This window comes from Dryobates pubescens, chromosome 1 (assembly GCF_014839835.1).
Source record: "Dryobates pubescens isolate bDryPub1 chromosome 1, bDryPub1.pri, whole genome shotgun sequence".
NCBI classification, from domain to species: Eukaryota; Metazoa; Chordata; class Aves; order Piciformes; family Picidae; genus Dryobates; species Dryobates pubescens.
Genome location: NC_071612.1, coordinates 13,564,812 through 13,583,065, shown reverse-complemented (window position 1 = coordinate 13,583,065; position 18,254 = coordinate 13,564,812). Strand labels below are relative to the sequence as shown.

General features: G+C 43.7%; 1 protein-coding gene across 1 annotated transcript in view; it reads left to right on the top strand.

The window, feature by feature from the left end:
- Nucleotides 1-2,271: 2,271 nt before the first annotated feature.
- DKK2 (dickkopf WNT signaling pathway inhibitor 2) overlaps nt 2,272-18,254 on the top strand; it is a 43,784-nt gene continuing 27,801 nt past the window's right edge. The window contains exon 1 of the mRNA XM_054160998.1: nt 2,272-2,529. Within this exon, the coding sequence (XP_054016973.1) occupies nt 2,272-2,529 (258 nt within the window). The remainder of the gene's footprint in view (nt 2,530-18,254) is intronic.

Below are 18,254 nucleotides of genomic sequence, written 5' to 3'. Positions count from 1 at the left end.
ATAGGGACCTAGGTGTCATTTCAGTTGTTACTTAAAAAATATTTAAAGCAAAAACAATCAGTAGCAATTCCTCAAACTAAGAGATAATTAGATAAGAAATATTATTTTAAAAAGTCCCCTGAGATGGTTACATCCTCCCAAACAAAACTAAGATCTCAGCTGTGGAAAAGGAAGTAAAAGAGTCTACTCCTTACCAATACTCTGTTTAATGTAGTACAGTCCCTATTAGGACACGCTGCCAGCTATCACATGTTGATAGATACACAACGCTGTAAAAATCTTACCCAGGGTGGGGAGGCTCATGGAGTATTTATCCCCCTGCAGAGAGCACCTCACCCCCAGGAGGGCTTCTGCTCACTGAGAAGTACTGGCGGTCAAAAAACCAACTACCTTCTCTTTGGCATTTCTTGCCTTAGTAACCTCCTTCTGCACAGCTGTTAGTTTAGAAGAAATGACATTCCAGGTATGACTTTATTCTTCACTGGCAAGGAAGGATCGATAGCTTGGAGGAGGGAACCCTCAGGAAGGGGGGAAACATGAAAACTCTCTGTTCATACAGTGTTCATACAGGAACGTGTGGGACAACAAGAGGGTTGCTCCTCTCAACATCTTTTTTTTTTTCCCCTCCACCCCACCTTCAGAGGAAAGACAAAGGCTTGTAGCTGCTCTGTGCTCCATGGTGATGTTCTCTACACTAAATCTTTTGTAGGTTAAAGGGAAAAGTGCAGAGCTAGATTTACCCCAGTTCTGCTGATTTGATGCCCTCTGTTCCTCTTTACTTTTTTGTTTTTTAAACGTGGCCTGGTGCTGGGGTAAGAAAGTGTAAGGGGCATAAGGGCACTGGAGGGCATGGGTGTTGTTAGCACCTGGATGTTTCATGGTAATCAGATGTGTGCTCATGCCAAGGAAATTGAGAAGATTAATACAATGCAAGTTTCTCAGGTTGCCAGTGGTGCTGTGGCACTGACAAGTGTCATGTTTAGGAGCAGTGCAGCACTAGTAGCTGGACATGATCTTTACCTGGGCACCAGTGGAGTGCAGGCTTGGGCAGGGTTTGCATGCTAGCCCGGCTCTTTCACAGCACGTAGGACTGATGTCCTTTCCACTTCCGAGCCTTTTGTGGAGCAGAAGCACCTCGAAACAGGCTTCAGTTTGGCAGTGTAATTTGGGGAGCCCATGCTGGCGTCTGTCCTCCTCAGGGCTGGATCCTGGAGTGGCAGTGAGGGGCAGCCAAGAGCGTGGCACAAGTGTCCAGGGCTGTGTGTGGCCGTGTGGGGACCCTAGGAAGATCGCTGTCCGGAGAGAAGGGGAACCTTACATGCTAGGGAAGGAGTGGCCTCCAGAAAGGTGGGAGCTGGGGACTTTTGGGGGTGCAAAGGGGGAGAGAGTCAATGCTTGGCATGTCCCTTCTGGGTTTGCGGGAAAGGTGAAGGAACACCCACTGCTGACAGCTTTAAAAAGTGAGGCAGTGAGAGGCTGCCAGAGATCCCCGAGTGGGGGGGGGAGCAGCCCAGGGAGCCCCCAAGGAGGTCAGCACTTCTGACTGTGTCCTGGCCCTTCCACCACGGGTTGGGGCCAGCCCCTGAGCTCCTCCAGAGTCCCTCATCCCACTTCGCCGCTGGATGCCCAGAGCTCCTTGTCCCACACTGGCTGGGGTGTAGGAGAAGGAGGAGGAGGAGGAGGAGGAGACCGGCAGCTTGCACTCCTGCTGGTTGCAGAGGCTGAGGCAAAAGACAGAAAAAGGAGGAGGGGAATAAAAAGTAAAGAGGAGGGAGAGAGTGAAAGAAAACTAAGCCCAGCTTTTGCCGGTGCTGCTTGGATTGGATCTGGTTTGAGTTTCCTCTCTGCTGGCTTGTGCAGCGAGAGAGGAGGAGTGGGGGGAAGTAACTCACTCACTCTTCCTCTGAAGCTCAAGCAAACGTGCTGCTGCCTGCACTGGTGGGGAGTTGCCCTGACTGCAGTTGCCTCCTAGCTTATTGCTCTCAGTTACTAAAGAATTGCCTGGACTTCTCGAAGACCTGGAGGAAAAAGCCATCACTTCACAGACCTGATAGCTGTTCAGTGCTTATAGACTTGACACTTTTTTTTTTCCTAGGGGATTCTTTTTTTGCTCCTTTTCCTCCCGTGTGTCTCAATAGCAGTTCCTTGAGTGTGGCATTGAAATCTGTTGCTTTAACAACTTTGGGAGATATTTTTAAAAACTTTTTTTTTTTTTTACTCTTTTGTTTTCTTTATCTTAAAAAAATAAAAATCCTTTTGGGGGGAGGGGAGATGATCGTGCTGATGTGGAATAAGTGCTCCTGCTGTCTCCTCTTACTAGCCGCGGTCCTGATTGTGGAGAGCTCCCAGCTAGACAGCTCCAGCTCCAAGGTGAACTCCATCAAGTCCACCCTGATGGGGGAGGCTCCAACTCGGGCAACCAACAGATCTGCAGGGATCCACCAGGGACTGATGCTTGCTAGCAGTAAGAAAGGCAAAATGCTAGAGCAGATGGGAAAACCTCCCAAGCACTATCACCGGCAAGGAGAGGTAGGATATCACTCATTGCTCAAGTGTCTGTTGGTCTGCATGCTGTGTGCAAAGAACTGCTTGTCTTTCCCTATGATTGTTTTCAAAGCTTTACTGCCTTACATTAATTTACTTCTTCAGGGTTGTCTGGGACAGTGTCACCTCCTAATTGGGGTTAAGGACTGTGCAAGTAGCAACTGGAAGGTTTCAAACCTTTCATTCTTCTTGGTAGGACTAATAGCAGATGGAAGAGAGTAATCAAAAAAACCCCTGATCTTCAGCATTTCTTTGTTGAAATCATTTAAAGAGCTGCTAGAAGTAAAGGAAGAGATCACTTGTTAACTCTCAGACACTCTGAACGGAATTTGACTGGGTGAGGAAAATTTGAGCGCGAAGTAAAAACTGTGCTTACTGTGGTGAAATAACCTTGGGCTTAAAAACTACACCTAGCAAGTCAGTCTCTGATATGGTGAGAATAGGAGAGCATGCTGTCCCAGGGTTTAAGTCACATTCATTTGTTTAATATGACAGAAAATAAATTCTAGGTTTCTTGTCCAGAATATGTTCCAGTGGTTGTAGAAGTTTTGATTGCTTATGTCCAGCTGAGATAAGCAGGGAGTAAGAGCCCTGAGTGTGAAGTTTGTGTGTAAGAAATTAAAAAATAGGAAACTTTATTAAAAAGAATGAAAGAAAGGACCCTGACTTATTCTTACAGTCTTCTTTTCTCTCTATCCTGCTTGGAAACTTGGCAGTCTGATAGAAAATTATCTTCATTGAAGTATCTTTGTGGTAAACTAGAAAGCAGCATTCTAAGCCATGAGTCTCCTACTTCCCTATCAAGTCTCAGCTTGGCTGATATGTTGTGCATTGCGGTGTTGAAAGAGACATAACTCTTCAGAAGGTATAGATTTTATATTATCAGGTATTATTAGTGCCTCCAAACACAGCTGCTTTTCATAAGCAACAGCGCAGCAGCAAGGGAGCTGCCAGCGTTCAGCACTAAAAGGCAAAGTACGCAGTGCCTGAAGGGTCTGTATCTTGCCTACATTTTCCTTAAAGCAGCAGAGAAGCTGCAAATTCAGGCAGTCCTCTGAATTTGTTAGTGTTGTTTCACATCAGCTTCCTAATAATTGGCTGTTACCATTTGGTATTGTGTGCAGGCGTAATGACAGTGGTGCTAGTTTTGTGTTTTGTGTGTGAGAGAGGTTTTTTTCTAAACTCCTCCAAGCTTTCTTTTCCTAGCCACTCAATTGTTTTATAATTTACCCAGAATTTGGTTGCCTCTCCTTACCTCTGAGCAAAGTTTAGTAACAGATGCTGTGCTGGAGTTTCATATTACTCAAGTACTGTGCTCTTTCCTAGTGCATGTTGTAGTAATTACGATATTAAATCACCTTGAGGAAATATTGGAGCATGATAGGCTTCCTTACATGTTCTCTCTGGGTTTTACTTTCTGTATAGTCACAAAAAGGCAATACCTAGGATCTGTTTTCCCACTGAGTGTTATCTAGGCTCACGAGTTTTAGTGCAGGTCCTTTTGGGGCTGCACTGTACAGCCCCAAACAAGATATAAATTTTTGCCTTTTGGGGAAGTCTTGCCAACTTTCCCTATGCACAGCATTCTTGGCACTTCAGTGCGTGCTCAACGCAGTGTTGGAAGTGATTGATTACAATTCACCCAGCTCCTGGAAAACAAGCTGCACTGCCCACCCATGGCTGCGTTGGCAAGATTCGCCTCTTGCTTGCCAACCTGGACTGTTTGGTGGGGACTTCTTGTTACTGGCGTGAACTCCCACAGTACATTTCAAGTCAGACCCAATGCTACAAGTATCTGTAATGGTAGAAGAGGTGGCATACCTGTTAAGGTGTTCTGTCTGGAGCACAAGCAAAGAGCCTGGAGAATCAGTGACACTGACTCCCAGGGAGCAAAGCCTGACCTCCTGTCAAGGGCTGTTGGTGCCCTCTCTCCTCCTGGGACTCTGGCTCAGCTCTTGTACAGTCTCATGCAGTGTAATCCATGTGAATGACTTAGATTTGCTACCAATAACTGCAGACACTGCTGCCAATAACTTGGCCACCCACCTGAAGCAACACGGGACAGAACTGACAGAAAAGAAAAAAGGAGTAACTTTTGTGATCATGCAACTCTTGTGGCCGTGCTTTGTCTTCAGTGGTACTTCAGGTTGCAACATGGGTAAGGTGTGGCATTTTTTAGCAGCGGTATCACACATCTCAACCGCTTCAGATCTGTCTCTTAGGTCTCTTAGGTCGATTTTTTCAGATTGTGGGATTCTATGCTGAAGTTCTGCATGGCATGTTATAAAAGGGCAGGCCTGTGCTTTTCTTTCTGAAATTATCTGCTGCGTTAGTGGAATCTGTACTGTGTCAAAAGTAGTGGTATCTCTTGTATCTTGCTAACGTCAAATGGTGCTGCCTCATTTACAGCTAGGGAATATTTCTAGTAAGGACTAAAGAGATACAGCTGAAGGGGAAACTAATAGAATTTTGCTGTTGTGACAGCTCTGAGCTGTGCAATTGACTCTCGGCAGCTACATATAAGGGAAATGGTGGAGCTCTCACCAAAATTGATTAAAGACCCATCAGCCAGCAACCTGTTGATTTAGCCAGGTAGAATAATGCACTTTCAGAAGGTTTCTCTAATATGAGATTCTCAAGACTAGAAGCAAACTGAAAGTCTTTAATCAGCAATAAATTGAGGCATACAATAGTTCATGGCTTATCTAGAGTGTTGACATTTTTCAGCTGGTAGTCACAGTGCTTCTGCCTAGAAAAGCAAGATCCAGCGCTCCTTTGTCAGGCAAAGTTCCAGCTCAAATTAATGAAAATACTCACATGAGCAGAGCAAGCTGATCTGCCTTGCTGGAGGGACTGGTGGAGCAAATGTGGATTTTAGTGAGACTTACATTTTTATGTCTTTCTGAGGAACAGTATTTATTTTCTGTTCTTATTCCCTTTACTGCCTTGGATCAGCAGAGAATGAGAGGCAGTGACGTGCTAAATCAGTGAGATTTCACTGTCTTCACTGTTCTTCACTGTCACTCCTGTTTTCCCCTTTCTGCAAACTGTTAATGTTTTCCCAGTTTCACAGAGAACCAGAAAGTATCTACAGCATTTGCACAAGGGAAAAATATGCTCAGAAACAGGACTTTACAGTTAAGGTTAGACTAGGTTACTTTTTGGGAGCTCAGGACTCTATGCTGTTTGCCATCAATTTCCTTTCAGAACCTGATTCAGAGAACTGTCTTCTAGGAAGAGCCATCACCTCAGCGCTGTTGCCTCCCTGGGAAATTGTTCTGGATATATCCTCTCTCTAAATAAATACCATACAGTGAAGAGAGTCATAAATGAAAGAGGACAGGTTAGCAACAATGGTGGATTAATTTTTCTGCATCTTAACTATAACTTTCACCATGTTAGGGTTAGCTCTCCCGTATCAACTAGAGAGATGCAACTTGAAAGGGAAAACCAGCGTATCATAGCCACAACTGAAAGGCAAAACCATTCCATAGAATTTGGGATGGTGGCTCTATGGCTTCTTGAATTTGCTTCGTCATCTGTCTGACTCCTTGATACTGAGTTATATTCCTTCCTTTCCTGAGGCTTGTCCTCTCTGTCAGTGCTGGGGTCTGTACACCTTTGTATCCAGCCTCTAATGATGTGGTGGGCTGAGACCTAGCGAACTTGGTTTTCAGTGGGTTTACTCCTTGAGTCTATAGGCACTACTATCTTCTGTCCTTCCCAAGCTGTGTCCACAAGCAATTGCTTTGGCTCTTTCCCCAGCAAGATTTGTCTCTGTCTCCCTTTACTGCTGCATAGCTCCTTGAGTTTGTGATTCCTGCTGGGGCTGTTCTTGCCACTTCCCCCCTACACACGACGGGAGCAGCAGCAACAATGGGAAGAGCTGCGGGGCTGAAAAAGAAATAATGAAGTCTAGAAATGTGAGAGAGGAATGAAAACCTGGGTAATACTGCAGAGACATAATCAACAGATATCAGATAAGCTTTTCTATTCCACTGTACTCAGTTTAGTATTTTATATTTATTTATATATATTTTCTAAGCTCTGTCACAACTTGAGCAAAGAGGCTTGAAACCACAGACGCCAAACCTAAAGGGCATTAATCCAAATGGCGAAGTTGACATTGATCTCACGAGTGCATGGACATCCATGTGTTTCTACAACAGGATGTTGTTACCCACAAGGACCAGCTAGAAAATGCTTGGACAATGCTTTGTAGCAAGTAAAACAGCATGAGATGTAGTAATCAACTGCAGTGCCCTGAGAATGTTACAATAAAATGTACCAGAGACACCAAAAATGTAACCACAATATCTTGAATAGTTAGCAACCAAGCCAGTATAAATTATTTCTTTGTGGGATTAAAATTAAATTAATTACAATACCTAGAAATTATATCCAGCAACAGCTGCTTTAAAAAAATAATTAAAAAAAAAAAAAGTAAATACAGAATTGCTAAATCTGCAGTGGTCACCAGAGAACGTAGTCTTTGGTCTTGCTGTTTGCTGCAAGAAATGTGGGAGACATACTGGTTTACTGGCAGCACTCTTGCTAAATAGCCAAGTGACTTGACTCTTGATTCCCAAAATGGGATGGAGAGCATTATGTCCTTCCTGGGTGACGCTTGGTGTTCCCTTCAATTTGCTATTATCCCTGGATTTCTTGGCATAAAGCAAAAGCTCCTGTAAAGTGGCTTCACTACAACTATTCCCTAGGACACTGATGTGCTATCGGGAGTGCAAACACTGAAGAAGGGCTAGCTTCTGTCTGGAGGGTCTGTCAGAGTCTAAGGATGCCAAAAAATATAGAATAGAACAGAATAAACCAGGTTGGAAGAGGCCTTCAAGATCATCACATCCAACCCATCAACCAATCCAACCCACCTAAACAACTAACCCATGGCACCAAGCACCCCATCAAGTCTCCTCCTGAACACCTCCAATGATGATGACTCTACCACCTCCCCGGGCAGCCCATTCCAATGGGCAATCACTCTGTGTAGAACTTCTTCCTAACCTCCAGCCTAAACCTCCCCTGGCACAGCTTGAGACTGTGTCCTCTGGTTCTGGTGCTGGTTGCCTGGGAGAAGAGACCAATCTCCACCTGTCTACAACCTTCCTTAAGGTAGTTGTAGAGAGCAATAAGGTCACCCCTGAGTCTCCTCTTCTACAAGCTAAGCAACCCCAGCTCCCTCAGCCTCTCCTCATAGGCCTTGTGTTCCAAACCCCTCACCAACTTTGTTGCCCTTCTCTGGACGTGTTCCAGCAAGTCAACATCTTTCTTAAACTGAGGAGCCCAGAACTGGACACAGTACTCCAGATGTGGCGTAAACAGTGCAGTGTACAGGGGCAGAATGACCTCCCTGCTCCTGCTGGCCACACTGTTCCTGATGCAGGCCAGGATGCCATTGGGGTTGCTGTGGCCAATGTGCAGAACCCAGCACTTGGATATGATGATGAAGCATGATTCCATTTTGCCCTCAGAAAAATGAATCTGATTAAGTCATTATGTTTGATTAAGTGATGATTTGCAGATGCAAATATAGCACAGGTTTAATTTTTATTAACACCGGATGTATCTTGCAAGCACTTCATATCTCACAGTTTGTCTCTTGAGCCTTTGGTCCTTTTACAGTTGAACTTACAAATGCCTCACCCGGAAAATGTCATTTAGGAGGAATTTAACTCAGCAAAGGAGGAGTCCCATGAAGCTGCTGCTTTTGTTTATTTCTCAAGCATTGCTTTCCTCTGGATTTTGTGTATCTATTTTTTTTATGTATATCCAAGTTTTATATATATATATATATATATATATATTTTTTTTTTTTTTTTTTTAAAAATATTAATTTGGAGAACACCTTTAGAGCAAAGACCTTCCCTTCCTGCTTGACCATTTCAAAGTCCCTGCCAAGTCCATGCTATCCCTGCTATCTAGTCATGAGGTCTGTGGTGACAGGTTGGACTCGATGATCTTTGAGGTCTCTTCCAACCTTAGTGATACTGTGATCCTGTCATCCCCATAAGCATGGCAAGGGTCAGGGTGCAATGGACCAGCAGCCCCCTTGCCCTACCCTGGCTTGTGGCTTGCACCCATGTCCTGGCAGGGTGCTTGGGAGCTTTGTGTCAGGGTCAGCAATGCAGTGATTAGACACTTATGATAGATTTGAGAAGCTGAAGTTTCTATGGGGAAGAAAACCAAAAGCCACCTCTCTGCTTTTCCTGCATTGGTAAAGCTCCAAGTTTATTTAAATATTTTGTTGTCTGGGGGGTGAGGGGGTGTGTTAACTGTTTTGTTGTTGTTTGGGGACTTTAGTTAGGTTTTTGTTTGTTGTATGTATGTTTGTTTTGGTGGTGGTCTTGTTTTGTTTTAGTGCTTGTTGTGACCGTTTGAGGCTGCGCCTTTAAGAAAGGGACAGTGCTGGAACACTCTGGCTGAATACTTTGAAAAACAAAGATAGGTCTAAACGAATTTCATTGGTAGATTGGTAGAATGCAGCTTTAAGTTTTAGTGCAGTTGGAGTTTTCCTCAGTAGCTATGGCTTCTTTCTCTGTGGGGGAGGGAGAGCTGGGCCTTCTCTCAACCTACCACACGTGTTTTATTTGTTTGGTTTTTAGAATGAGGCTGATTCTTTGGAAATCCTTGACTTTCAGTCCTGTGTTCTAGGCTGTATTTCTGGTACTTTCAGGTTGAAGGTAGTTTCTATGATCTTCATATCCATAGGTGTGAAAGGCCCATACAAAGACCAAGAAGATCGCAAGGTTGGCTTCATTACTATTGAAACTTGGTTACTCTTGCAAAAGTCTTTCTTTTTCATCACAGACCATGAATGTTCCAGCTTTGCTTTTTGATCAAGTACTGGATGTGCAATGACCATATGTGTCCCCAAGCCATCACTTTCCCTCAGTATAATCTCTTGCCTTTTTGACTGAAGCACATGTTTTGATGGGAAATGTCACAAACACAAAGCAATTTTCAAGCTGCAAGGAAATGTGAATGCGTGAATTTATGATACTTCCAGGTTTTTTGCAGAATCCTGTGCTTTAGAATGAGCTACAGAAAGTAATGTTAGAGAGATGGCACAAAAGGATCCATATGGTCACACTAAAGGATGAAAGCGCAGCAGTTTTCAAACAAAATAATGAGTTCTGTTCATCTTCGTTACATTTTTCTTGGGATCAGCCCTAAATCCCTCTGTGCCTTAGACATTTGTGTTCACACAACCAGAACTTGAGTTATGAGAAGGAATGGATATAAATATGCAGTGGGAATGTGGAGTTCACTCATTTAGCAGCTATTTTATTCTTACCAAAGGAAAGACCAGGGCAATGCTACAAGAAAAGGAAAAAATAAAGTTAAAGGGTTGTTTTTTCCCCCCTCCTCAAAGTGCATAAGTGCATGGTTTAGCCACTTGGGACTTTCTTAAAGCTAAGCTTTGATATGATTGAATTTTCATCTGTGCAGTAATGAATCTCGGAGACACGTGTGTCCTACATATGCAGTGCAAATGGCACTGGTGTAGCGTTTGCAGCAGCAAGCCAAGGTGGGCTGTTCTGCACATGCTCAGCAATGAGGTGTTGCTTCACTCTGCAAGCCCTCGGCCTCATTCTCTCTGCATCATGTAAGTGTGAACCAGGCTGTGCATGCTTTTAAAAGCGTATTTATCAGCCCTGTGAATGAGAGATCAGGGTTCAGTTCTACTCATTTTGGCAGCTTGCACTGAGTGAAGCAGAGACTTGCTGTCAGTGTAATCTTTTCCCTGCGAGTCTGAAATGCCTAACACAGAGAGTTCTTACAGGGAACTGGAAACTTTTGTTCTTGGAATCTCATTCTTAACTAGAACAGCATTGGAGAAATTAATGCATCTCACCACAGGACCAAGGCAAATGTCTGCTCTGATGTCTCCCCTGCACCTTCCTTACTGACCTTGGTGTCCACATGGTTATCTCTCTCAGATCCTATTCCTCTCCCAAACAAAAGAAGCCCCAGACAAGACAAACTTGCCTGGTAGTTTCCCCACCACTTCAATAAATTATTGCAGAGGCTCTGGCTTGGCTGGAACTAGGTCTGAACGTGGAGCCAGTGGAGCTTCTCAAAGCTTCTTACAGAAGCCCAGGCCAGTAGCCTACCAAAACCCTTCCAGACACAAACCAACAAACCTGCAAAGATTCAAAACCTGATCATTTTGCTGTAAAACAAGGTCTTGGGAATTGGGAGAGGGAACTGCATGTAAAGCCATTAACACAAATGTGAAATACTGAGGTGAACTAATCTAGCTGGTGTTTACTTTGTCAAGTTCATTTCCAGAAGAGATTTTTTTTGTTTTCTTTCTGGTGGTTTTTGGTTGGTTGGTTTTTGGGTTTTGGGGTTTTTTTTTTCTTTCTTTTTTTTTTCTTTCAGCACCCCCCTTGTCTTTCATGAAGTACAGCCACACTACTCTGGATGGCCAGTGTCAAGTACTCATGTCAACTCAGAAGAAGCCATAGAAATCTAGCTCTTGTGTTTAACTGGGGTTTGGGTGCCATCTCGGATAGCTTTGTTGTTTTCCATCTCATCACTGAAAATAGGTTTTGAGCTGCTTAATGCTGCAAGTTCTAAGGAAGACTTCACCTGCCGCTCACTCCCACACTAGATTTGATGGTGTGCCTGAGTGCTGGCCCTGTGCTTACTGTGGGTCTGTTCATGGTGAACTTTTATAGAGCATGGGTTTAAAAGGAGAAAAATCTCTGTCCAGTATGACAGAGCTGCAAGCAAGAGACGGCATTATAAGGCTTGGCAGACAGCTTGTCTTTTTTTCTCTTTTACCTTGAAAATGAGACAGCAGAGCCTACCTCCAGTTCACTGTCAATTCCCTGGGAGAGCCAGGATCCTGTTTCTTAGCATAAAAAAGAAAAACTTGTATTTCTCTCTGTCTTGTGGGCTATTACGTTGTCCATGACACAGAGACTGAGCTGTGAGTCTCCTACTTCTCTTTGGAAGGAGGAATACTGGGTAGATATTTACATTTGAAACATCATCTCCCCCATCATTCTTTAGGCAGGAGGGAAGGAGAGGGGATGTCAAATGACCATTTCTTCTTTTAAAGGTAGTCAGAATAATGGTATCCTTACCAAAGAGCTACAAATTGTGATTACATACTTGACATACAGCTTTCACATTGAGAGACCATCTGGTGAGTAACTTGAAGGGATAGTAGTAATGGAAGAGGTAGAAGGGAAGAAAAAGCTGGATACTGTCCTGTGTGTGCATCAAGGAACAGGGTAATCATTTTCCAGACTGGAGAAGCTGGTGTGGTACCTGATGATACATTAATGAGCATTCAGAGGTAAACAGCCTGGCACCAACAGTCTTCTCTTTGCAAGGGAATTATCCCATTAACTCCCTGGGATGATGGCAGCCACCAAGTTAATGTCAAGATTGCTTGATGTATTTAGCATAGCCTGAAAGTTTTACCAGACCTGTCTCTCTTAAATTCCAACTGTATTGTGTGACGTGGGAAATGGACATTGTGAGGTGGTGCAGCGAGGCTGGAAGTTGTTCTCTCAGACCCTCTCAGTTTTTTGTTAGTCCTCACAAAGCTAAATTTGCAATGTATAATTCATAACCAATCAGTTCAACCAGTTCTTGTGGTGGGGAGAGGGTCAGAATTGAAGAACAGAAATCCTGGTAGCCATGGGAGGACTGGGAAATCAGCAGGTTGCCATCCTCTCTACATGCCTTCTCCAAGGTGGAGCCAAGTGTTGATGCTGCCTTGTATGTCATCTTAGGGGTAATGAGGAAAACCGCCTATCCAAAGTTAGGTTGGAAAGTCTATTTTATGTTTTGGTGGAGGGGCTAAGCTGCTTAGCTACATAAGATGTTGTAATTGATTGAATAAATATAGGGGGGTTAAAATGCTCTTCAAGAATGCTTGTAAACTTCTGTGCTTGGTTTTGTTCCTGTTGCTATCTTCCAGACATCCCGCTCCTTGTGAGGGAAATGGCTTTTTAACCAGAAGAATCCTCTGGAAATTGCTTTCTGAGGGGGTCCCTGCCACAGCAGCTGCAACAAATTGCAACTGTACTTCAATCCCAATTGTGTTTTATTGCTAAAAGGATAAGTGACCAAATGAATACTTGTATTAGAGCTTTGTGACAATTTATTAAGTATCAAAATGTCGTGTGTGGTGTTGTCTAACCAGAAGATTAAGGGTTTTCTCTGCAGAGGGAAATTTCTTTCAGACATTTTACCAGTGCTTGCTGATCTCAAAGTGTCCTGTGGTTAGGCTGACTTAGGGTTTTCCTTCCACTGAGACCTTAGCGCTGGGGCCTGGCCAGTGATGTCAGAGCAAGTGGAGTGTAACCAGCACAAGGCAGATGAAGAGAAGTCACAGCACTGCAGTCTCATGCCTGCTGATCCATTCCCTGCTGTGGAAACAAGTCTCCAGGGGGCATTTTCTGAGCGAGTTGTTTTTGAGCAGTGGCATAGCTTTAGCATAGCTCAGATCATGGTAATTGGGAAGCATTTTTGGAATGATTTTTCCAAATAAGCAACACGGAGTCCAGGGAGGTCAAGGAAGGATGGAGCAAAACCGTAGGATGTTACAGGCTGCTTCCTTGTGTCTTTGAGCAAGGTTTGTCAGCTGGAAAGGAGATGCAGGTCTGCTTGTCTTTCTCCCAGCCTCTCTTCTTCCCAGCAGGGAAGAAAAGGAAGACTGTCCATTTCTCTAGAGTGACTGGAATGAGAAAGAAGTTATATCTTTTATTAGATGAGAAGCAGGAGGCCCTAAAATTTGTTATTGCACAGAAAATGTAAAATGTACTGGAGAGTGCAGAATTTTCTAAGGGTTTCAGAAGTAGGAACTTAGGCTTTCTCAGCCGATGTCTTTGTAAACATACAAAAATCTTGGTTTAGATATTAGCTAAACAACTGTGATAGAGATAAATAAACAAAAATGCATTCATTATAACTGCCAGTGGGAAAAAACTAATTCATTTTCAACTGAAGTGTAGAAGCAGCAGCTGGCAGTGAAGTGAGATAGTTTTTCGGTGGTTGGAAGAATGAATTTGAAAGTCACAGTTTCAGGTTTAACTTTTCCTCAGCTGCTACCCTGATTTGTCAAACAAGGAAGAACAAATTTGACCCAGTGCTTGACAGGTATTTTGCAAACTGTTTAAAGACCTTTATGCGTGGAGTTGCCTCACAGGTAAAAGATGTTGTCTTGAAATGCAATGTCTGTTGCTGGTCCCCTTCAATGAACTCAGGTTATGGAGGGTTTAAATGCCAGACAGCAAAATGAGAGACACTCCTTGGTCCCTGGGAAAGCAGATTTTGAATGACCTTTGTGGGTCAGGTTCCCTCCTTCCCCAGGCATGCTGGCCTTACCATCGCTGCTGTAGGTTTTGGATTTGGGTTTGCATTTGGTCATTACAGTAGCAAGGAAGGTGTCTTTTCTTAAACACTATTCTCTTAAGTTATCAGTGAGGGACAGATAAGAGAGTCTTTGTTACAGGCACACATGTGCTCCGCAGGTGTGAAGGGAACTCTTAAACTGTTTATGAGCACACAAAGCCCCACGAACAAAGAGGGCAGAAAAGAATGTTGTCATTTTAAGGAAAAATATGTTTTAAGGCCCTGTTAAAAATAAAGCCAAAAAGGGATAGCAAATGGGCTGCAGATTGTCTGTGTAATGGGGATTAGCACTGCAAAAATGTTTCATTTTTCTGAACAGACATCTACCACAGACAGGCCTTGGCCAGCTGAGACAGCACTCGGCACTGGAGAGGGTATCCACTTTCAGGCTCGTCTCAGTGAGTTACTCACAAAATCCCCCTCCAATAGGAACAAGCAGATGTGGAGTAGGATAGCAGTGTCGTGTCTCTGGTTTAGAGGGTTTAGGTGAATAGAAGCCAGTGCGTACATTGTGCAAACAGGCACAACAGCGGTGTATGAGTTCCAGGTCTGGGGTGCAGTTACCAGTTAAAGTTTGATGGGTCTGAAGTCTATTTTATACCTCAAGAGCCAGAATGGAAGGGTCACAATAAAAGAAAAGCCCTTACCTTGTGTAATAGCCACATGATGGTATCTTCACTTTTTCAGGAACAGCTTTCAGGTCCACTCAGGAGAGCATCCACAAGGGTGGCAATAATTCAGTACCCAAAGAAGTGATGTAACTCTCTTCCCTCCAGCAGTGTTTCCCAGCAGATGCACCAAAAAAATGTGACCACAGACCGAAGTTCATGCTGTCTGGAAATGCCACACTTAACTCCTTACTCTGCAAAATGTGCTGTTTTACTCCCTGCCTTATCCAAGAGGTGTCATAAGAAGGTTGTCTGAAAGGTTAGGCCCTTTTTAAAGATAGGGTGAATCTGAAGGGTGTTTATGTACCTGACTCCCTGAATGCTTTCAACTGGAATTAGCTTCTGCATACCTTTAGGAAGTGGGATGGTGGCCTTTCCCACACAGGAGAGTAACTCAGCACAGAGGAAATCATCTGGCTGAGATTCCCTCACTGCAAATCATGCCCCAGGACGTAGGTTGTCTTTCATCACTTTTATATAGGGTAGTTTGATTTTGGCCATCAGAATAATTAATTATTTATTACAGAAAAAAAATCAAATCAGAATAATTTGCCCTGTTCCATGGATGATGAAAGAATGACACGAAAGATCAGTGACAGATCTGTATCTAATGTACCAGACAGCTCCTCTGGCTTGCGTGGGTTTCAATCTCCACCCAAAGTAACCTTTTTCTTAAAGCAATGTCAGTGTGGGTTTTTCTCATGGTTTTTGTTTGGTTGATTTGTTTTGTTTTTAAAACTGGACAAGGATGCAGAAATGTTGCAAGCAGAGCTGTAGCTTTTCTCTTTAATGAGCCTTTTCCTGACCCACCCTATGTAAAGGAGTTGACACATCATGTGTTGTGCAGCTGCAACAGCTACACTGGCACATCTATCTGACGCATGAATGTATTGACTTTGGCCTCTTGGAAGCACCGGACCCATGCTGTTCTCCAGAGATGTGCCTCAGTCATTTCCCAGATACAGCAGCGGTAGGAGCAAGAGCTGCAGTGGAATTCACTAATTCAGATTTAGCTGATTCTGTGAAAACAGATTGCACAACAGAGACTGACACTCAGTTTCTGCATTTGATTTTCTCTCCTTCCCTGGTTTGACCTCCAATGCTCTTTCTGGCTGTGGGTCAGTATCCAGGTCTCCAGTTGTAGAGTTTGTATGTGTGTGGGATTTTTGTTTGGATTTTGGGGGGATTGTTGGGTTTTGTGGTGATTTTGGCATTGTGTTTTTTCAAGTGCAAAACTGCTGTGATGTAGTCCTTAAATTTGAGTTGTATCCCTTGACCAAAGGGCAGACCAGTTTCTGTAAGATACCAAGCTGGAGGGCTTGAAAGGCTGTTTCTGTAGAGCAGGGTGGAATTGATCGACGCTGCTGAGGTGGCATGAACAGACAAGACCAGCCATGAGTACATCTTGTGCGGTGTTGATTGTACAGCCTGAGTTACTGCAGGGCGGGGGGCTCTGCTGCTCCCGGTGCTCTTGACATCACTGCAAGTCTTTGTGCTTGTATGCTTTGACCACTCATTAGTGAAGTATCAAGCTGCTTTTTCTTTTGATCCCTTCTGTCCTAAATGACCCTATTGGCAGGAAAGTAATTTAAACAGTAGCTTTAATTTGTGAACATTTGCTTCTTCTAAAGTTTATTTTCACAGCATGTTTCACTGGAATATTTTCCAGAACAAACTGTCCTGATAACATGTGCAAGGCTGAGACTTGCCCCTTCTTTCTAGACTGCCTTATAAAACACTCTTGCCTCTTGCTTCTGGCCTGCCTTATAAAACACTCCCTCACTACTCAACCTTAATTCTATTTAGAAAGATAATATCAAGGTTAATGTCTCAAAACAGTACTGTCTTACCAGGCTGATGACAGATCTAAGTCAAAGGACACCATTTCTGGCAAACAATTTACCATTGCTCTTCTAATACTTGTGGGAAGGGAGATACAGCTCAAGTAAAACCTTTAAAACCTTGAGCTGTCAGGGATAACCCATGTTAGGATAACTAATAACTGACCAGTAAACAGGAAAAAAAATAAGCAGGACTAACTGGGGAGCTTTCACAATGCAGGGAAGCCATAAGCAGAGCTTCACTGCACTGGTTAGGCTGCACCTTGAGTACTGTGTCCGGTTCTGGGCCCTTCAGTTTAGGAAGGAGGTTGACTTGCTGGAATGAGTCCAGAGAAGAGCAACGAAGTTGGCAAGGGGCTTGAACACAAGCCCTATGAGGAGAGGCTGAGGGACCTGGGGTTGCTTAGCCTGGAGAAGAGGAGACTCAGGGGTGACCTTATTGCTCTCTACAACTACCTGAAGGGAGGTTGTAGACAGGCAGATGATGGTCTCTTCTCCCAAGCAGCCAGTACCAGAACAAGAGGACACAGTCTCAGGCTGCACCAGAGGAGGTTTAGGTTGGATGTTAGGAAGAAATTCTATACAGAGAGAGCGACTGCCCATTGGAATGGGCTGCCGGGCGAGGTGCTGGAGTCGCCATCATTGAAGGTGTTCAGGAGGAGACTTGATGGGGTGCTTGGTGCCATGGTTCAGTTGTTTAGGAGGGTTGGATTGGTTGATGGGTTGGACGCGATGATCTTGAAGGTCTCTTCCAACTTGGTTTATCCTGTGTATATTCTATGTATTCTCTTAGGGACTCTTCAACTTTTGGTAATTTGTCTGGCAAACAGGGGTTAAATGAGACACCAAAGTTCTTACTGTTCTGAATATATTTCATTAAAAACTTACATGGACCACAAGGAGTTGCAGTAAGTGCCACTATCCTGAGTTTCTGAACGATAAACTCCACAGATAAAAGTCCACTTTTTAGGTGTAAAGCAATGCGTGTGGCATAATGCGATGGCAGTTAGGCACACACAGTGATAGCTTTTAAATCAGAATTACTTTAGCTATCAGTTAATGATGAAACAGCAGAGAGAGAGAAAAAAATAAATGTATTATTAGAAAACCCAAACAACAAGACCACCACCACCAAAAAATCCCAAAGCAGAATATCAGGAACTGAGAATAAAACAAAGGGCATTTTTATCCTTCTTCTAAGTTTGTGGTGCTGAAGAACTGCTAAAAGCAGTCAGGATTATACGTGTGGAAGAGGAGGATAGCAGGGGTGATCAGAGCAACAGAACTGCTTTAACACAGGAGAAGTTAAATAGGACACAATGCCAAAGTTTGCAAAAGGCAGAATAGGACAGAAAGGTATGAAATAATGAGGAGTGAGGAGCATCACTCAGCATTTGTTCTGAAAGAAGAGCCAAGAACAGACAGTGTGAAGTTATCAGGCAGCCAGGGACTACTTTTTCATATTGTATAGCTCATTGCCACACAATGCTGTGGGAGCCATATGGAGCTGCTCAAATGGAGATGAGACAGACATGGAGATGAGAGATCGCACTGGTAGGTGCTAAACACAGTGGTAAACTTCCATCCTCAGCTGTGTCTAAGCTGCTGTTGGCTGAAGCCAGGAGAATGCATCTGGGAGAAAGCCTTTTATACTTGCCTGTGTTCTTACTCCTTGGAGTGTTTGCAGCTAGCAGGATACTGGCCTGACCACTTTTGAGCTGATATGTTGCAGCAGCTTCTATGTACTTATGTAGTCTACCAATAATTTATTATTATTGTCAATATATCAGCATCCATTTAAAATTAATCA